The sequence below is a fragment of the Oryctolagus cuniculus genome, chromosome 15, assembly GCF_051225735.1.
Source record: "Oryctolagus cuniculus isolate XC-2025 breed Fujian yellow rabbit chromosome 15, ASM5122573v1, whole genome shotgun sequence".
Lineage (NCBI taxonomy): Eukaryota > Metazoa > Chordata > Mammalia > Lagomorpha > Leporidae > Oryctolagus > Oryctolagus cuniculus.
The window spans coordinates 1,025,261-1,046,219 of record NC_142881.1 but is presented as its reverse complement, the minus strand read 5'-3'; the positions used below and the strand labels follow the sequence as shown (position 1 = coordinate 1,046,219).

The following is a 20,959-nucleotide window of genomic DNA, read 5'->3' as shown; positions in this document are numbered from 1 at the left end:
AGCGGGCCGGCGAGGCCTCGGGACACCACAGAAGGCTCGCCCCCGCCCAGGGCCAGCGGGCCGGCGAGGCCTCGGGACACCACAGACGGCTCGCCCCCGCCCAGGGCCAGCGGGCCGGCGAGGCCTCGGGACACCACAGAAGGCTCGCCCCCGCCCAGGGCCAGCGGGACGGCGAGGCCTCAGGACACCACAAAGGATGTGCGGGAACAGCCTGAGTCAGATGTTGGAGCGCTGGACGCCAGGGGAGAGAAGGAGAAACATTTAAAATTTAAAATTCATCTCAAAAACGAAAACTAAAGTGGAGGGAACACAGGAACGGGAACCCGTGGCAGGAGGCGCCTGGGGGAAGAGGCAGAACGCAGAGGGACAGCGGGCAGGAGCAGGGGCTGGCTGTTGAGACTGGCCAAGCCCGCACAGGGGACAGGAGCCTCCAAAGAGCGGGAGCGAAGCGAGGAATCAGCTCACACAGCTCAATCCCACGGGCTCTGAACTGTCTGGATTTTGCTGGGGACACCCGAGTCTCCCATCGAGTTCCAGAAGGATCTTGGCCACGGCCCCGAGCACCATGATGCCTTTCAGGCACTGGACGGGCGGCTCAGTCCCATTGCAACCCGGGGGACACCCAGCCGCCTGTGCCGAGCACTCGGGGAGGGGGCAGGCTCAGGAGAGGGGAAGAGCGAACAGGAGCGAGCGAGCCAGCTCAACGCCAAAGGCCCGCGCAGGGGAGACGGTGAAGCGGTGAGGGCAGAAGGCAGGGGCTCTGGCCGCCGCCTCCAGGGAGCCCACGGTCACGCGGAGCCGCGCTCCTCCAATGCTTTCGTCCCGGCTGGTGGCACTGCAGTGCCACATCGTAGGAATCCAATCTACAAAACTTAAAAATCCGCAGACTGCAAAGGCCGCGTGATCCGTGCGCACCCAGCAGGACGCGGGAAGGCCCTGGGTTGCCCCCACCACCACGCCCACCAGGGTCTTTTTTGGTGTCCAGGAGAGTCCCGGCCCCACCTGGAGGCCACGCGTGCCTCCTTCTCTCAGCCCGGGAAGTGCGTGACCTCAGCGGGACACGTGGGGACGCGGCACAAGTGCGTGGGTTGCAAGGCCCTGTTTCTCTGGACAGCGTCCTGGACCTGACATGCAGGAGATGAAACGCGGGCTGCAGCTGGACACGCAGCCCAGCTGCCAGGCTCCGCCGGGGTCCACAGGAAGTCCCGTGTGCAGGAGCCCCCACGGAGAACCACGCGTCCTCCCGCACGCCGTGAACCATCTTCAGGCAACTCACGGTGCCCAACGCCACGGGAAGCCACAGAACAGCCATGGGGTGCTGGAAAAGCAGTCCTTAGAGGGAGTCCATGCATAGATCCAAAACTGAGAACCTGAACTCCCAGCTCGGGAAACCGGCGAGACCAGCAACGTGAAGCTAAAAGCAGCAAAAGCTAGAGCAGAAATGAAAGTGAAGATGGGAAACCAGTGGGGAAAGACGTCAACAAACCAAAGCCTGCCTTGTGTTTTTGTAATTTTTTTTTTAAATAAGATCAATAAAACTTGTGGCCAGGCTAACCAAGGAAACAAGTAGGAAGACATAAATTTCTACACAAGAAAGAGGCATCACCAATGATTGCAGAGTCATTAAAGGGATATTAAATACTGCAAACAGCTCCACGCCACTGCTCTCTTAGGCAGAATCAGCCAGGTCCCTGAGAGGCGCATCCACCAGAACTCACGCAAGGACAGCTGGACCGCCAGGAGAACCTCGCGTCTGTGCAGAGCTAAAGCCACGCTCGCAGCCTTCCAAACCTGCTGCACCCGGCCAGGCGTCCTCCCTGGTCCCCGCTCGCCCCCACCTCTCCTTCTGGAGCGGGTTCGCCGGCTTCGGGACTCCTGGGTTCTCCAGGAAAGCGGTGTGTAGGAGACGCTGTCTAGGGACACTGTTGCCGGGTAAGGCTGTAGGAGGTCATCATCTAAGACGGAGCCAAGCCCCAGGGACAGGCAGTGGGGCTCCTGCCCTGTGATGGTCACAGACAGCAGCCGGCGTCCACTGGGCGTTCACCTGCCATCAAGGACCACTTCCCAGGGGCGGCGCCGTGGCTCACTAGGCTAATCCTCCACCTTGCAGCGCCGGCACACGGGGTTCTAGTCCCAGTCGGGGCGCCGGATTCTGTCCCGGTTGCCCCTCTTCCAGGCCAGCTCTCTGCTGTGGCCCGGGAAGGCAGTGGAGGATGTCCCAAGTGCTTGGGCCCTGCACCCCATGGGAGACCAGGAGAAGCACCTGGCTCCTGCCATCAGATCAGCACGGTGCGCCGGCCGCGGCGGCCATTGGAGGGTGAAGCAACGGCAAAGGAAGACCTTTCTCTGTCTCTCTCTCACTGTCCACTCTGCCTGTCAAAAAACAACAACAACAAAAATCAAACAAAAACCACTTCCCAGTGCTCCGTCTCCCCCTCCCCACCTTATGGGGACGGGGGCCTTTGAAACAACCAATCCCCTCTGGCGGCAACAGAGCCAGTGGTGCACAGCACGGGGCTGAGCTCGCATTTGATGAAGCAGTGCCCGGCTCTAGTAGGCCTGGGGAGAGGCTGAGCCGGGCAGGAGGGGGGCTGGGGGAGCGCGGTGCCCTGGGGCGACCCCCCAGTGCCCCTGATGCATCCCACACCATCCCAGTGTGGTGGCCCCGGTGACCCCCCGAGCCCGTTAGGCCTCCCCCACGCCGCGCGCGCCCCCAGCCTCCCTCCATCCTGCGGTCCCTGCCGCCCGCTGCACAACTCCGACTTCGGTCTTCTCACGGCGACTCCGCCACGACCCCGCACCAAGCAGCGCTGGCCATCTGCGCGGCGCCCCGGAAAGCGGCTGCGAACTCAGACACGGAAGCCCACGCGAGAACAGCTCCCACAAACGGACAGCGACGCGGCCCAGGGGCCCCGGGAGCTCCGAGGGAGCTGCGAGCAGGGGCAGCCATCAACAGCTTGCGAGGTCCTCCCGGGGCTCCGCGCCGCGCCAGGGAAGCCCCGCGGACAGTGCGCTCAGGTGCGCCACCTGCATGCCCCGCCCAAACGCGCCGAGGGCACGCTCGATTGGTTGCGCCGTGCAGGGCGCGCGCTCCCATTGGCCGGGGCGTGGGCTGGGGGCGGGGCAGACCGGGAGGCCCGCCCGGGACCCGGAGAGACGCGGACGGATGGCAGCGGCTGATGCTCAGGAGCGCGTCGGCCAACGCCAGGCACGCAGAAGCCGCCGGGCAGGCCGAGGGCCGAGACCGTTGTCTGCACCCCCCGGATTCGGCCTAATGCCGCCGCCTTGAGGCGCCCCCTTCCCGGCCCGCAGTAGGGTCGGTCCTGGCGGCAGGGCAGCTCGCGCAAGCGCAGTCGGCGGGCGGCGCGCCCCCGGCAGCCTCCGCGGCCCGCCCCGCCCGCGGCTGCCGAGGAGGCGGAGGGGGATGACGTCATTCAGCGGGGCGACGGGTATTGGGCGCCATTTTGAAAAGGGAAAAAAAAATCCCTCCCCGGCGGCGCGGCGGCGGCGGCGGCGGCGGCGGCGGCGGCCGGGCTGAGCGCGGGGCGGCGGCGCGGAGGCGCCTCCTGGTCCGCCGCGGTCTGTCCCCGCGCCGCTGCCATGGCGGGTGAGCCCACGCGCGCGCGGGCGGGGGCCGGGCGGGCGCGGGGCGGGCGGGGGCCGGGCCGACCTGACGCCCTGTGTTTGCAGGAGCCGGAGGCGGCGGCTGCCCCGCGGGCGGCAACGACTTCCAGTGGTGCTTCTCGCAGGTCAAGGGGGCCATCGACGAGGACGTGGCGGAAGGTGAGGCCCGCGTCCCCGCCCGCCGCGGCAGAGGCCGCGCCCGTGCCCCGCGTGGGCCGCGGCCGGGTCCCGCCCCGGTGGCCGCGGGGGCCCCGGGCGTCTGCGGACCCCCAAGGTCACGGCGGAGCGGCGAGCGGGCGCGGGGAGTGGGGCTGGGGGTCCCGGGGTTCTGCCCGGCCTCGGCCGGGGCCCGCTGCGGGCTGCGGGGCGGGCCCTGGCCCCTGGCGCGCGCCCTGCGGCCGGGGGAGCCGGGGGAGCCGGGGAGCGGACGCGGGGCGAGGTCGGAACCGGCTGCCCGCCCGCCCGCCCGGGGATCCCGTTTCTCGTTGTCTTGAAGTTTGCGTTGACCGGACGGGTTCTGGGCGCCGGCGGACACGCTCGCCCATTGAAGCGAGCCGCTCGGCGTCTGAGTGGCGATGCCTGAGTGTCCACAGCGCTGTTGCGGCCCGCGGGATGACCCGCAGCGGCCGCGGGGACGCCGTTGCTTTGCTTGGATGCCTGGAGCGCTGAGCGGAGCCGCCAGCACCCGGGTTGTGATGGAGGCGTGTGGACTGGGTCCCGCGTGGGAGGTGGGCGTTGCACGGTGACCCTCGGCCTGTGAGTTCCACGTTCTGGTCCAGCCCAGCCCTGCAGAGCTCCGCGGCGGCCCTGCGCTGGAGAAGGCAGCTGGGGTCCTCTCCTGACCTCGGGTGGGGCCGGGTGGGGGCCTGCAGTCCTGCGGGGGTGGGGGGGATGGAAGGTCATGGGGGGCACAGTGGCGAAACCTTTGTGTTTAGAACCAGCAGCCCTGGGAATGCGTGCTTGATGCAGACATCGACTGGGTGACATCTGGCACTCAGCGAGTGGGGTGTTGTGGGGGGTGATTGGGGTGATTCTTTAAGTGGAGGGAGCTGCTCCCTGGAGGGGGCGCCCACAGGAGCGCCTGGGGGCTTCCAGCGGAGGTTGGGCTGCCGTGCAGATCGGCCGTGCACGGCTCCCCGTCTCGGTGCACAGTCCGGCTCGTGCGCGGCTCCCCGTCTCAGTGCACAGTCCGGCTCGTGCGCGGCTCCCCGTCTTGGTGCACAGTCCGGCTCGTGCGCGGCTCCCTGTCTTGGAACACAGTCCGGCTCGTGCACGGCTCCCCGTCTCGGTGCACAGTCCGGCTCGTGCGCGGCTCCCTGTCTTGGAACACAGTCCGGCTCGTGCACGGCTCCCTGCCTCGGAACACAGTCCAGCAGCCACCACACGTGTGGCAGCGTCGTCCTCAGCTTCTCTGTCTGCGGAGCACGGGTGTCACCTCTGGCCGCTGCGCTTTGTGGCGGACCCAGCACGGAGGGGATGAAGCTGCCGGTCGTTGAGTGCCCGTTGCGTGCCAGAGATGCCCAGGTCCTTGGCCTGTGCGCTGATGCGATCTTCGCGCAGGCCGTGGAGAGAGGGCCGCCTCTTCCTAGTTCCAGACAGGAGGAAGAGCACCTTGGCGGGTGCTGGGCCGCCTGGCTGCAGAGCCTGCGTGTGCTGTGCTGCCTCAGGGGCCCTCCGGCTGGTGCTGAGCCTGCCGTTGTGGGATGTGGCCACCCCGCCTCGGCATCAGAGACCCCGCCGAGAACCGTGAGACACGGGCTGCTGCTCGCGACGCCTGCGTCACCTGGAGGAGCACTGGTGCAGGTCCCGGCTGTTCACGCTTCCATCTCTCCCTGCCGATGGCCCGGAGCCGCGGGTGACACCCAAGGACTTAGCCTGCCGATGGCCCGGAGCCGCGGGTGACGCCCAAGGACTTAGCCTGCCGATGGCCCGGAGCCGTGGGTGATGCTCAAGGACTTAGCCTGCCGCCGATGGCCCGGAGCCGCGGGTGACGCCCAAGGACTTGACCTGGATGGAGCGCCTGCCTCTTGGCCTCCACCTGCCCCATCCCTGACCGCTGCAGCCGTTTGTGGAGTAACCAGCAGACGGAGGCCACGGCGTCTGTGTCTGTATTTTACGACAGCGCCTTTGGAACTGCCCGGTTTCGCCCGTAACTCTCGAAGCTGAAGGGCGGATGTGAGCGGACACCGGGCAGCGGAAGCACCTGTCTGCCGTTGCCAGGAGTCGCGAGCAGAGCGCGTGGCCCCCTCACTTGGAGAGAAGCTCGGGTCTTCAGAGGAAGACGGGGAGGAGCTCACACTGAACCTGGGTTGCGTAACGTGGATTCCTCACAGCTGGTTCCTTTTCATCTCAGACTCTGTAGCTGTGGCTTGATGCTGTAATTAATTTTTATTTTGAAAGGCAGAGACAGAACTGCTGTCTGTTGGTTCACTCCCCAAACGCCCAGAACAGCTGGGCTGGGCCAGGCTGGGACTAGGAGCCCGCATCTCCACCTGCGTCTCCAGGTGAGACAGGAACCAACTACCTGAGCCGCCACCTGCTGCCTCCCAGGTGGGCCTGCGGGGCGGGGGGGCATGAGGCCCGAGCACTCGGTGTGGCACCTGCCGCCCCGTGCCAGCCCCCCCCCCGGGGGGGGCTTTAATGCCGTTGTGACTGCTGAGAACCCGGAGCAGGCCCTGTTGCTCTTGGAAGGACTTGGAATGTTTATTCCTCTAAAACAAGGTCTGCGAGTTTTCCTGAAACTTGGAACGAAGGCTGCTCTTCCCAAGAGGAAGGTTGGGAAGGTGAGTGCAGCCGGGTGGTGCCGCAGCGAGCGCCGGAGACCGGGCGTGCGTGCTCACGCGGGTGCCGCCGTAGGGCAGCCAGGGGCAGTGGCGCAGCCCTCTCCCTCAGCGTCGTCAGCGGCTGGTGCTGTGTCCGGGCTCGTTGCCGCTCCGAGTCTAAACCTCGACCGCGAACTGTGGCGCCAGGCGTGTGGGCATCGGAGGCCCCGCCTGAGCTTTCGTGGTCTCGTGCGAGTGGCTTGGTGACCGTGTCCCTTGGTCACCTGGAAACACGGGTGCCCTGGGCTGCTTTGCTCTCCCCGTGCTGACGCACCTCGGTGAGGAAGACCCGAGGGAACTGCACTCTGTGTCGCTGCCCCTGAGGGCGTCAGAGGAGGCCACGGCCAGGAGCTGTCATTCGAGAGTCAAGAAGTACATGCCTCCCAGAATTCCAGTTTTCTCCTGAGAGCTTGCATGTTATCATCAGCAACACACGTGGTTATTTCCTGTGAAGTGTGAGGATCACTTTCTTCATTTTCTGGAAAATTCCTGTCAAATGGGAAAATCTGAATGCCCAAATACGATGGATTGTCCTGGCGAAGGAGTGGCGTGAGGTGACACCGACGGCTCGGTGGCACTAGGCGGACGCTGATAGCTTGGGTGGCGCTAGGTGGACGCCGACGGCTCGGTGGCGCTAGGTGGATACTGACAGCTCGGGTGGCGCTAGGTGACGCTGGCGGCTCGGTGGCGCTAGGTGGATACTGACAGCTCGGGTGGCGCTAGGTGACGCTGATGGCTTGGCTGTGCTTTTCCTGCAGGCGTCCCTCCTTGCTGTGTCACAGCTTGTGGAGGTCGCTCCTGAGCAAAGCGAGGTTTTCTCTTTCCCTATACTCAGGCCACCTCCACGTGGGTGGGCGCCTGCTGGCAGGACGTGCCCAGGCCCCAGCAGTCTGGCCCCGTGATGGCGTTCGCTGGTCCCTGCCGCTGGCAGCACGGTGAAGACAGCAGGGAACATGGCGGGGCTGGCGGGTCTCGGGCTGACCGGCTCCTGGTCGTCCCTGGGTTTGCTGTACGGAAGTGGAGTCTGCAGACGGGAGTTGAGGCGGTGCAGGTGTGTGAGAGAACGCGGCGAGAGTCCTTCTGCATCCATGGCCGTGCTGGGGTCCTCCTCGCAGGTGTCTGCTCTGCCCAGCATGTGGGTCTTTTTACATGGTCTTCGTGGACTCATCCCTCTGTGTTTTGAAGTGTACTTTGTGTGGGATCGGCTTGTGTCCCGCGTGACCTGGAGTCCTGTCCCAGACGCTGTGCTGCAGCTTGTCTTCAGGTCGCTCTGTGACTGAGGTCCGGCCGGGATCCTGCCTTCTGCCAAGCTCACCGGATCTGGCACAGCCTCTGCGGTGGCCGTGCTGCCATGCTGCCCCTCCATGGGCGAGAACACGAGGCCTTGCTCAGGAAGGTGCGTCAGCTCACGGCTGCTGGCTCGGGACTTCCACCCGAGCTTTCTGAGTGCAGAGTCCAGACTTAAATACTTCTAACTGAACTGCCTCCTCAGCTTACTGTTGCTTGCTTTTCATGGTTATATAGTGTACTTTTTAAAGATTGGTTTTTGAAAGGAAAAGCGACAGAGAAAAAGATCTTCCCATCTGCTGGTTCACTCCCCAGATGGCCACAGCCAGTCCTGGGCCAGGCTGGTGACAGGAACTCCCTCCTGGTCTTCCACATAGGTGGCAGGAGCCCAGGTGCTTGGGCCAGCATCCGCTGGCTTAGCTAGATGGAAGCAGGGTATCCTAGACTAGGAATAGCACTGCAGTGTGGGGTGCTAGCGTCGCGAGTGGTACGTAACCCACTGTCCCGGTGCCGGCCCTCCCGTCTGCCTGCAGGCAGAGTGGGCACAGTGTCAGTGTTGCCCAACGCCCTCCCCAAGATGGTGCCCACTTACACCTTCCCCAGAAGCCTCCCCACACTCACAGCCGACATCCGGGCTTTCTATTTAAGCTATTTCAATACCAAACCTGTCGTCATTTTTATTTTCTTTCTAGTTGTGCGAGAAAGATTTTAAAATTATTTTGGCTTAATCGCTAGGCTCAATGCCCCTCCCTGCCTGTGCCCCGTAGGGAACGTTCAGGGTAAAACGTGTCCCTGCGTAGAAGGCACTGTGTAGGTCCTCACTTCAAGATCAGTTGAAAGTTTACCTTTGGGGGCATAAAAACCAAAAGCATATGGAGCCCCCAACTGCAGCCCTTCGGTCTCAGAACTCTTGTCTGGGCAGGCAGGCAGGGGCTACACGGGAGAGCCCAGCTGCCCCTGCGGTGAGACTGTCTGTGCCCTCCCCCAGAGCAGCCTGGGGTTGAGGGGCTGCACTCAGGCTGCCATAGGTTTGGATCTGATTCGAAGTCTAGCAGTGGGCTTTAACGCTAATTTTAGGGCCGGCGCCATGGCTCACTAGGTTAGTCCTCCGCCTGTGGCACCGGCATCCCGTATGGGCGCCGGGTTCTAGTCCCAGTTGCTTCTCTTCCAGTCCAGCTCTCTGCTGTGGCCCAAGTGCTTGGGCGCCTGCACCCACATGGGAGACCGGGAGGAAGCACCGGATCCTGGCTTCAGATCGGTGCAGCACTGGCTGTAGCAGCCATTTGGGGCGTGAACCAACGGAGGGAAGACCTTTCTCTCTGTCTCTCTCTCTCACTGTTTAACTCTATCTGTCAAATAAAAAAAAATAATTTTAGGGGTCATTGCTATGGCACAATAGGTTAATCCTTCTGTAGCATCAGCATCCCATGTGGGCAACCATTTGAGTCCTGGCTGCTCCTCTTTGATCCAGCTCTCTGCTATGTCCTGGGAAAGCAGTGAAAGATGACCCAAGTGCTTGGGCCCCTGCACCCACGTGGGAGACCCTGAAGAAGCTCTTGGCTCCTGGCTTTGGATCGGCACAGCTCTGGCCATTGTGGCTGTTTGGAGAGTGAACCAGCGGATGGAAGACCTTTCTCTCTGTCTCTCCCTCTCACTGTAACTCTACCTGTCAAATAAATAAGTAAAATCTTTTTTAAAATTTTTTTATTTTGTTTATTTTTTGACAGGCAGAGTGGACAGTGAGAGAGAGAGACAGAGAGAAAGGTCTTCCTTTGCCGTTGGTTCACCCTCCAATGGCTGCCACGGCCGGTGTGCTGCGGCCGGCGCACCGTGCTGATCCGATGCCAGGAGCCAGGTGCTTTTCCTGGTCTCCCATGGGGTGCAGGGCCCAAGCACTTGGGCCATCCTCCACTGCACTCCCGGGCCACAGCAGAGAGCTGGCCTGGAAGAGGGGCAACCGGGACAGAATCCGGTGCTCCAACCAGGACTAGAACCCGGTGTGCCAGCACCGCAAGGCAGAGGATTATTAGCCTAGTGAGCCACGGCGCCGGCTAATAAATAAAATCTTAAAAAAAAAAAGTTAACTTTAGTCATTCAGGGGTGTGTGGGCAGGACAGTGCAGTGGCATCCCACATGGCGTCTGCCACCATCACTGCTGTCTGCGGCCAAAACACATCCTTTTTCCCCAACAAAACTTTGTCCCCATTAAACAATAAATCCTCCTTTTAAATGTTTTTAAAGCAGTTTTTATTTATTTAAAAGGCAGAGTTAGAGAGCGCGCCTGTGTCTGCTGGATCACTCCCCAGATGGCCGCAGTGGCCAGGGCTGAGGCAGACCAGAGCCAGGAGCCACCCAGGTCTCCCACGCGGGTGCAGGGCCCCAAGGACTTGGGGCTTCTTCCACTGCTTTCCCAGGCCATCGCTGGGTCAGAAGTGGACCAGCTGGGCCTTGAACCTGTGCCCATATGGGATGCTGGCCTTGCAGATGGCGGCCCCCACTGGAACTCCCTGTGTATGCCCTGCCCCCAGCCCTGCCTGCCATGTCTGTCTGTCTTCTGAGGTCTGTGTCTGCCCCTTTAATGATGCAGGCTGTTGTCAGGGTCCAGCCGTGTTGTAGCAGGTGTGAAAGAGTTTAATTTCATTGAATGGCAGAATTCGATGAGAATTTTTTATTTGACAGACAGTGAGAGAGAGAGACAGAGAGAAAGGTCTTCCTTCCGTTGGTTCACCCCCCAAATGGCCGCTACGGCCGGAACTACACCAATCTGAAACCAGGAGCCAGGTGTTTCCTCCTGGTCTCCCACGGGGGTGCAGGGCCCAAGCACTTGGGCCATCTTCCACTGCCCTCCCGGGCCACAGCAGAGAGCTGGCCTGGAAGAGGAGCAACTGGGACTAGAACCTGGTGCCCACATGGGATGCCGGTGCCGCAGGTGGAGGATTTTTTAAAGCAGGAGTCAGTACGTTTCTTACCTACTTTTTTGTTGTTTATGTTGCTTGCTCGTGATCATTGAGTGTACTTTTTAGAATCTTACTCTCAGGGTGGGCGTGTAGCACAGAGGTTGAGTCACCTCTTGGGACTCCTGTGTTCCATGTCCAAGTGCCTTTGTCCAAACTCAAACGGCTCTGCTACCTGCTGGTGCGTCCTGGATGGGGTTCTGGGCTCCTGGCCTTGGCCTGGCCCAGCCCCCAGCTGTGGTGGGCGTTGGGGGTGATCTAGTGGATGGAAAATCTCGTCTGTCTCTCTGCCTTTCTGATCAAATGACAGTAAGTAATTTTTAAGTTAAAAAACATTTTTTCTCTATTAGTAAATGCATTCCAGTGTATTTTGGAGTTGGATTAGTGATGCCTGAATGTACTTACCTAATAGTTAATTACTCTTGGCTTAAAGTTCAAAAGAATCTACTTGTCTTTGTGATTTGCCTGGTGCCTTGGTCACCCGCTTGGTCTTGTCCAGTGTTTCCAGAAGTCTGTTCTCGCCTGTGTGTGTGATCGCGTGCAGTCCCAGGACCGCTCCGGCTCGCCGCCAGCCCACCTGGAGGTTTAGGAACGTGGTAGGAGCAGAGCGTTAACAGCCCCTTGTGCCGAGGCCTCTCTTGTGTGCTCTGTGTGCAGCAGGAAGCGCTTGTCGCTCTGTTCCTGCCGGTTGACTGAGTCTGAGACGTTGTGCTATGTGTATCTGTCTGCAGCTGGAAGCCGGGGCTTTGACGGCCAGTAGGGAGCCACCAGGGCCTTGGGTGGACTCTGCACCAGCCTCCTCTGCAAGGGATCCAAGCAGTGGTGAACTGGTCATTTGCCATTTTGATGGGGGCTCTGGAAGGAGCCAGAGGACATCTCTGGACAAGGACCCTCGAGCTCAGAGGAAGGGTGGACATGAACAGGAGCAGCAAATGCGGCAGGGCTGGAACGGGAGAAGCAGGAGCCGCTCAGGACAGAGTGAGGCCTGGGTGCTGGACCCAGGACGCCAATCAGAGCGTGAAGTGAAATGCTGATCTTGACTGTGGACAGTGAGAATGTGAAATAATAAGATCAGAATGCGTTTAAAAAGTAAAAATCTGGGGCGGGCACCGTCATGTAACGGGTAAAGCCACCGCCTGCTGGCATCCCATATGGGTGCCAGTTCGAGTCCCGGCTGCTCCTTTTCCAATCCAGCTCTCTGCTGTGGCCTGGGAAAGCAGCAGAAGATGGCCCAAGTCCTTGGGCCCCTGCACCTGTGTGGGAGACCTGGAAGAAGCTCCTGGCTCCTGGCTTCAGATCAGTGGAGCTCCAGCCATTGCGGCCAACTGCGGAGTGAACCAGCAGATGGAAGACCTCTCTCCCTCTGCCTCTGCCTCTCTGTAACTCTGCCTTTCAAATGAATAAATAAATTAAAAAAAAAAAAGTAAAAATCAGAGACTGGTGTTAGCACAGCAGATTAAGCTTGTTGCTTGGGACACCAGCATCCCATATCAGAGTGCCAGTTCCAGCGCTGGCTGTTCCACTTCCAGTCCAGCTTCCTGCCAGTGTGCCTGGGAGGGTAGCAGGCGTGAGCTTCTGCCTGGCCCAGCCCGAACTGTTGGGACCATTTGGGGAGTAAATCATCAGGTGGAAAATTCTCCCTCTCTCCTCAATCTATGTTTCCAACAAATAAACCTTAAAAAAAAAAAAAAAAAGTACACACCGGGCTTGCTGCAGTGTGCCGTGTGGCTGGAGTCCGTGTCAGGCCAGGCGTTGTGTGGTCAGTTTTGGAGTGCCCAGTAAGTACGCGTGCTGACAGCTGTGTCAGGCTGACTCGTGTGGAGGCTGGCAGAGTCTCCGATTGGCTTATAAGACTGCCAAGCTCACCGGTCTTATTTACTGAAATGATTTCTTGGGGGGGGGGGTATTTTATTTATTGTCGAGAGTTGGAGGCGGGGACGGGGCCATGTCTTCCATCTGCACGCCCTCCCCCAGGTCGCAGTGGCTGGGATTGCACCAGACCACAACCAGGAGCACAGGCGTGTGTTCAGCTGGGTCACCTTTTGTTTAAACTTTTTCATTTTTGTGGCATGGAGGAAATGCATGGATGTTTTGTATAAATCAGATTTTCCTTAAAAATCATTAGATCTCTGATGAGCTTTCGTGGCAGAGGTTGAATGTGGCTCCCCACATTGTGGAGTCTTCTGAGACGGAATGGTATAGGCTCTGGTGTTACTGGCCAGCCCCCAGCACAGGACTGACTCCCTGGGCCACCCTCCTCTCCTCGTGCACGTGATTGGAGTAGTACAGCCTTTTAGGTTTAGAGAGAAAAACAAGTTTAAAATAACATTTTTTGGAAACATATAGTATAGCAGGGTATGTTTTTATTTTTATTTATTTTTTAAAGATTTGTTTTATTTATTTGAAAGTCAGAGTTACACAGAGAGAGATGGAGAGGTCTTCCATCCTCTGGTTCACTCCCCAGTTGGCTGTAATGGCTGGTTCTGGGCCTATCAGGAGTCTCCTCCAGGTCTCCCATGCGGGTGCAGAGGCCCAAGGACTTGGGCCATCTTGTATCGCCTTCCCAGGGCATAGCAGAGAGCTGGATTGGAAGTAGAGCAGCTGGGACTCGAACCAGCACCCACATAGGATGCCTGCACCGCAGGCGGCAGCTTTACCCACTGCACCACAGCACCGGCCACAGCAGGTATTTTTTTTTTTTTTAATGTATGTTTATTTATTTGAAAGAGTTACACATAGAGGCAGAAAGAGGTCTTCCATCTGCTGGTTCACTCCCCAACTGGCCGCAGTGGCCGGAGCTGCACTGATCTGAAGCCAAGAGCCAGGAGCTTCTTCCAGGTCTCCCACATGCGTGCAGGGACCCAAGGACTTGGGCCATCTTCTGCTACTTTCCCAGGCCATAGCAGAGAGCTGGATCGGAAGTGGAAGAGCCGGGACTGGAACCGGCTCTGGCACTGCAGGCGGCGGCTTTACCCAGCAGGTTTTTGCTTGGGAAAAACAAAATAGTTTTGTCAGGTTTTGAATACAGTTTTAAAAGATTGCAAGTTGAGACCCTTTGAATGAAAGGTGAAGGTGCGTTGACCTCATGGTGGACTTCGGTTAGCAGCTTCGTGGAGGCAGAGTTACACTAGCCAAAGACTCGCCTTCTGTTGGTTCAGCTGCACCAGCTGTCGTGCAGTCACTCCCTCCTTCCTCCATCCCCTAGCAGCCACGACCCACTCTCTGGTCTCTGTGGATCTGCCTCTCCTGGACATTTCCTACAGCGTGTGGCCATCTTCCACGCGGCCTGGTTTCTCTGGGTCAGTACCGTGGCCCTGTCTGGCATGGGAACGCCCCGTTCCTCTCAGGACATCCCTGGCACTTGTGGGTTGGTGTTGCTGGGAGTGCTGTTTTACCAAGGGGGCCGCAGTCTGCATGGATTTGGCTTGGAGGGATGGGGCTTCCTGGAAGGAGCCTGGGCCCTTGGAGATGCGTGCTCCAGGAGGTTTATTGCACAAGACTGAGTCTGGGTCCCAGGCCCCTCTGCTGCCTGGCTCTGTGTGTGGTCCTCGGCACCTGCTCCTGCTCTGCCTTTGCCGTTTGCCGCCTTCATCTGAGGCCAGGCCAGTGTGACCACCCCATGGTAGACTTGAACTCCCAGAACTGAGGGCTGAGTAGCCTTTTCTTTTTTTGCATAGTTTCCACGGGCATTTCATTACAGTGATGAAAAGCTGACCCAGCACGTCTTCAGTTATCTTGGGGAAAGCCGTGTTTATCCGTGATTCTCACGTGTGTGAGCGAGGGCAGCCCTCTCCGTCTGCATGCGGGTGTTCAGCTGCCTGGCTCCACTGGCTGAAATCTCTTCTCCTTGAATTGTCTTGGTGGTTTCCAGAGGTGCAGCATGTCTGGATTCTGGTTTCCGTCCATCCATCTGATTGCCCTTACTCCAGTACCACATCCTCTTGAGTCCTGCAGCTGTCCACTAAGCTTGGAAATCGGAAGTCAGAGTGGTGGGTTGGCATTGTGGTGCAGTGCGTTAGCCACTGCTTACTGTGCTGGCATCCCACATCCGAGTTGTGGTCTGAGTCCTGGGTGTTCCCAGCCCCTGCTGTTGCACCTGGGAACACAGCAGAATATGCCCAGATGCTTGGGCCCGTCACCCACATGAGATTGAGCTCCTGGCTCCTGGCTTCAACCTGGCCCAGCCCTAGCTGTTGCAGCCATGTGGGTAGTGAACCAGCAGATGGGAGACTGCCCTCCCTATTTCTCTGCTTTTTAATAGATACATAAATAAGTTAAAAAAAAAAAAAAAAAGAAATATGGGGCCCGTGCTGTGGCGCAGCCAGTTAAAGTCCAGGCCTAAAGTGCTGGCACTCCATATGGGTGCCGGTTGGAGTCCCAGTTGCTCCACTTCTGATCCAGTTCCCTGCTAATGTGCCTGGGAAAGTAGCAGAGGGTGGCCCAAGTCCTTGGGATCCTGCACCCATGTGGGAGACCTGGAAGAAGCTCCTGGCTCTTGGCTTCAGATCAGCTCAGCTCTGACCGTTCCAGCCAGTTGGGGAGTGAACCATCAGATGGAAGACCTGCCTCCCTCCCTCCCTCCCCCCTCCCCTTCTCCACTCTCTCTAACTCTTTCAAATAAATAAAATCTTGGAAAAAAATGAGTCTTCCAGCCTTGTTCTGATTAACTCTCTAATTCCCCCCCCCCCCGCCCCGCCCACCACCACCAAAAAAGGCAGCTAGGACTTTGATGGAGAGAGTACTACCTTGACGCTGTGGATCGGCTTAGAGAACGTTGCCGTCTTCACGTTAAGTCCTCTGGTTTGAATAGTGGGTGCTTTTTCATTTATTGAGGTCATATTTAATATTTCAGTGATGCTTTGCCATTTTTAGTAGATTGATACCTGCTACCCCCAGGGTGTGCATTAGCTGAAGTTGGACTGGGCTGGGACTGTCCAGTGTGGGACGCAGGCGTCCTAAGCCGTGACGTGCCCGCCGCGATGATGGTTGCTGTCAGGGTGGGAGTGTTCCGCAGTGTGGGCTCTGCCTGCTTTGCCCTCAGAGCTGGAGGCGGCGTTGTTTCTGGTGATCATTGCCCTCAGAGCAGGTGGCTCCTTCTTGGGACAGCCTCCTCACTCCATGAACTCAGTTGTGAGGGGAGGCTGTTGGGACGGGGTAGGGGTCTCGTGAGGAATGTGCAGAACGCCAGCCCCTGAGTCCTGAAGGCTCATTTGGTCAGCAGAGTAGCGTTTGTGTGGGCCGTGGTCCCGTGCCAACTGTGTAACTGTAGGCCGGGGTGGGATGTCTGACCTGACATCACCTGGTCTGGGCCTGCCAAGGCAGCCACAGGCAGGACTGGAAATTCAGTAAATCTACAGTTGATAATTCTGTGGAGCCACGAGTGATGTTAACATTCAAGGGGCCCTTGGCAGAAAATAGGCTCCCAGCCCTGGTGTAGGTGATGAGTTGTGTAGGTTCCGTGTCTTGGTGTCTGGTGACGAGGTTGGTTATGGTCGGGCATGGGTGTGGCAGTCTTCACCGCCCTGTGGAGGTTGGGCACCAGGGCAGGACGGGGCCTGGCGCAGCTGTGACGGATGGGCGCTGGCAGCAAGCACTGAGCGGGGAGAGAAGTCCAGCACCGCACTTGTGTTGTTCTGAAAACCCAGTGCCGGGAAGAGTGCAGGAGTAAACACCTGCCTGTGTCTGCCTCCCCCGCTTGGTGGCTTCCTCATCTGCTGAGTGAGTGGCCATCCCACTTTGTCCCGGACAGCCTTGTCCTCGCCAGCTGTGCGGCTCCAAGTTTGGTCTCAGACCCCCGAGGTGTCTGCCTCTCTGTGTGCCGCCTGCACTGCCCCAAAGCTCTTGTGTGGTGCTGTGGGCTTGACCTGGGTCCCAGAACTCACGTGCTGTGAACTTAGTTGCCAGTGCAAGGGTGCAGGCAGGCGTGTGGGTCATGAGGGATCTTGGGAGGGGTCTCATCCCTCTCTCTAAGGACACCCCAGAGGCCACACCTTGGTCTTGCACTTCCCGGCCTTGAGAAGTAAGCCTCGGTCCTTATGGTCGCCTGGTCCCGGGTGTCCTGCCAGAGAAGTCCAGACACGGTCGGACACAGGCACTCGCCTCTGCTCGCACTCGCGGTCTCTACCGCTCTCTTCCTCCTCCCAGCCCACACCCGAGCCCCCGAGCAGCCAGAGCAAGCGGCCCGTTTTACACTCCGGTGTCGGGGACTTCGTCTTCTCCTCCTTTCCCCAGAGCGCTGGCTGGCACAGCAGTCACTTGTTTGTGGAATGAAGATGGCGGCTGCCCAGTCCCGTGGGCGTTGATGCTGGCGGGCAGTCTGCATTCCCCCAGAGGGGTCACCCTGTGTGCTGCCCCCACGGTGATCTCTGCTTCCAGGAAGAAGTAGCTGCACGCGTGGACACAAGGCCCCTTCTCCACGAGCACCCGGCCCCCAGAGGGGCTGCCCTGGTGCTGGTGCCGTGTTGCTGCGTGACTGAATGCCACCACCTCTGAAGATCCCCTTGACCTCCTTCCCCTGCTCTGCGCTTCCTTGTCTTCTCCTGGCGTGACAGGCCTGCCCTTTCTTTCTTTATTTTTTTTAAGATTTTATTTATTTATTAGAGAGGTAGAGTTAGAGACAGGGAGAAAGGTCTCCATCCATTGGTTCACTCCCAAATGGCCACAACGGCCGGAGCTGCACTGATCCGAAGCCAGGAGCCAGGAGCTTCTTCCCGGTCTCCCATGTGGATACAGGGGCCCAAGGACTTGGCCATCTTCCACTGCTTTCCCAGGCCACAGCAGAGAGCTGGATTGGAAGAGGAACAGCTGGGACTACAACCGGCACCCATATGGGATGCTGGCACTGCAGGCAGAGGACTGACCTGCACCACGGCGCCGGCCGCAGTCATGCCCTGTAAAGCCACCTCTGCCCCAGTTGCCTGACCCCCCCAGCCCTGAAGCGTCCTGAGAAGCCCCTGTTTGTAAATAAGGACTTCCTGTCAGGTGCCTGAGAAAACTTAGCTTTTTCCTGTCCTCTCTGTGGGGAGCAATCCGGGTGCCTGAGAAAACTTAGCTTTTTCCTGTCCTCTCTGTGGGGAGCAATCCGGACTGGACTGAGTTACTGGAATTAAGACTTATTCTATGCATCTGCTCTCCCACAATATGGCGCTGGGAGAGAAGAAAACAGCTTCTACACAGCTGCCTCCAGTTCAGCTAATAAACTGTAGGACTTGCTCCTGATTGGAGGAGAGCAGCGTACTCGGCGTGTGGGCAGCCGAGTTAGGGTTGGCGGAGGAGGACTATAAAGGAGGAGAGAGACGGCATGCACCAGGAACATCTAAGGGGAACACCTGTGCAGCCCCCGAGAAAGCCGGCCGGCGGTGTGCCGCTCCCCTGCGGAAGTGGGGAATGTGGCCAGGGGGAACTGCCCTTCCACGGAGGTGGAAGGGATAGTAGCCAACCCGGGAAGAACCAGCAGCAAACCCGGGGAGGGCCGAGCAGACGAAAGAACAGCGCAGGGTCCTGTGTCGTTCCTCCACGAAGAGGGGGAGCGACATAATGGTGCCGTGACTCGGATATGAAGCCTAGGCAGGGTTTGGTGTCGTTCCTCCACGAAGAGGGGGAGCGACACTCTCCTTCAGCCCCTGGTTCCCAGCTCCAGCGTCCTGCTGATGCACATCCTGGGCCTGCTGTGGGCGTGCAGGTGACCCCGTCCCATGGAGGACCGGGCTTGAGTTCCCATCAGCTCCCAGGCCTGCTGTTGAGGGTGTTTGGAGAGTGGGTCGGGAAGTAGCCACTCTCAGGGTCTCTCTCTCTCTCTCACTGATTTTTTTAAAGGGGGGGGGAGAATGCCGTTACAGGTGGTTATTACCTCACTCGAGTTGACTGAACCCCAGTGTGTGCGCCTCTGCAGCCCATGACTGTCCGGGTTTCAGGGCTGCTCCAGCCCGGCGGTTCCTGCCCTGGGACTCCCCTCGCCTTCGGAGCTCAGATCCCTGATCTGCCTTTCTTGTTTTTTTCCCTCTGGTTTTGCCAAACAGCATCTTCTGTGGTTTCCTGAGAAAATTTTGTTTGCTTTGGCTCCTTGTCTGTCTGAAACTACATTTACTCGTTCCTAGGAGCTGGCGCTGTGGCGTAGTGGGTGGGGCTGCCGCCTGCAGTGTCGGCATCCCATATGGGCATGGGTTCGAGTCTCGGTTGCTCCTCTTCCAGTCCAGCTCTCTGCTGTGGCCTGGGAAAGCAGTGGAGGATGGCCCAAGTGCTTGGGCCCTGCACCCCATGGGAGACCCAGAGGAAGTTCCTGGTTCCTGGCTTCGGATCAGTGCAGTTCCGGCTGTTGCGGCCATCTAGGGAGTGAACCAGCAGATGGAAGACCTCTCTCTCTGCCTCTCCTTCTCTCTGTGTAACTCTGACTTTAAAACCAATAATAAAAAAAAAAACAACTCATTCCTGAGACTGAACTGAGCGTTTGCTCGGTGTGGTGTGCCGGGTGCGGGTTGCGGTGCTTTGGAGCGTTGGAGACGGCTGGGCTGCCATCCAGGCTTCTGCATCCCGAGTGTGGCCTGCCCACCGCCTCCCCGGCTGAGACACTCCGGGCCTCCTTCCACCACTGGAGTGCAGACTCCCCGGGCCTGGCTCTGTCCATGGAGGGCGCTGGTCCTCGCAGAGCTGCCAGCCTGGGCCCCAGTGCTGTGCTGCCGCCTCCTTCCCCCCCTCTGTGTCCCGCTGGGACTTGTGAACTGGTGATTGGCCGCCGAAACCCACCCCTGCCTGTCTTTTCCTGTCTGTCTCTTTCTGTTCTACTCAGAAAGGGTCTTGAGGTTGGCGCCCTTTGAACCTCCAGTTGGACCTCCTCCCTTCTCCTTCCTCCTCTCCGCCTGCTGCCTGCCTTCCAGAAGCTTTGTTGGGTGCAGGCGCCAAGACAGGCCTGGGGGGCCGCCAGAGCGCGTCCTGCCCCTCCCTGTCAGGTGACAGTCGCCCCGCTCCTGGGCCTGTCCTGAGGGCTGCCCGTGACTTGGGTTGTGGCCTGCTGGAGAAGCTCCTTGAGGACGTGAGCTGTGGCTCTGATGCGTGCCGGGTGTGCTGTCCCCGTCTCCGTCTGACACAGGAGCTGTTGGTTAGACTGGCCGCCTTACAGAGGAAGCCACACCGTCAGTTGTGAGCAGCTGGGAAGTTCACTAGGCTGCCCTTGGGGGCCGGGGCACAGGTCTGAATATGGAAACCTCTCCTCTCGGGCTCTGGCAGTGCAGAGAGGACCCTGGGGGTGGTGAGTGCTGAGCGCCTGGCATCTTTGAGGGACGAGAAGGGGAGTAGCCGCTTGCTCCCACCCCACCAGCTATGGCTCAGCAAGCAGACCTGCTCCTGTGTGCCAGTGCCCAGCGCTGTCGCCCGGGGCCGAGGAGACCTGGGCAGCCACGTGCATGTGGACCACGAGGGTCCCTGATCCTCACCCTCAAGCTCCACGGGTGGAAGCTGCTTCACACACAGCTTCTGGCCTCCTCTGACCTCTGCCTTAGCGGCGGGGGACGACTGGGGTCTGCTGTGGGCTGTGTGGGCTTGCGGCATGGGATTGATGGACATGTAAGCACTTGGCAGGGACTTTGTGCAGCCACCAGACAGACAAGCATAGCACCAGAGAGCCGTCATGGTGGAGCTTGTCTCTGACTGAGAAGAGACCGGTGCCACCGTGAGACAGCCCGAGGGCACCAGGCTGTGCTGTGGGTAGGAGCGCCACACTCCTAGGCAGGAGTGGAATCTTCATGAAGTGCAGAGTGATTGTGAAATACCCTCCTGAGTGTCTGTCACGACCATGCTTGTGAATTCAGCACAAGTCTGGTGTTGTGTGTGTGTGTGTGTGTGTGCATATAATGAAATAGATGTTGATCACTTGATGCCGCTGGTGTTAGCACACCTGTTGGTTTTGGTTTTAGGGCTTGCCAAGTTCTGCTGAGGCTGCACCATCTTACGTTCCTGCAGAGTTACACAGCGTCATGAAATTGCGTCTCCGCACTGGCAGTCAGGGGCGTTCTCTTTTCAGATTTAGTCCATCTTAATTAAGTTTGGAAATCACGGACAGAGCTGGAATACCATTAATCATGTAATACCATACGTCCTCTGGGCATAGTGACATAGATTTAGCTGCTTTTAATCCAGTATATCATATTTTAGTTTCATTTAAGCAAATTATGTTATTTTGAGTAATTTAGGAGTGATGCTTCTAATAAGAAGGAGCATGATCTTTTCCCCGAGTCTGAGGATTTCTTTAAAGAAAGGGCCAGCATCGTGGCACAGTGA

The 20,959-nt window shown here is 59.0% G+C and overlaps 1 protein-coding gene across 3 annotated transcripts in view; it reads left to right on the top strand.

Moving 5' to 3' along the window:
• The first annotated feature begins 3,388 nt into the window (after positions 1 to 3,388).
• Positions 3,389 to 20,959, top strand: part of PPP2R2D (protein phosphatase 2 regulatory subunit Bdelta) — a 37,391-nt gene continuing 19,820 nt past the window's right edge. Inside the window, exons 1-2 of one of the 3 annotated variants that reach the window (XR_016221398.1) lie at positions 3,389 to 3,607; positions 3,691 to 3,783. Coding sequence is in view for 1 of the 3 variants with exons in the window: in XM_051830098.3 (XP_051686058.1) it covers positions 3,601 to 3,607; positions 3,691 to 3,783 (100 nt within the window). In the remaining 2 variants the exon portion in view is untranslated. Of the gene's footprint in view, positions 3,608 to 3,690; positions 3,784 to 20,959 lie in introns of those variants that run through there. The other 2 variants (XM_051830098.3, XM_070057070.2) reach the window with 2 other exon arrangements.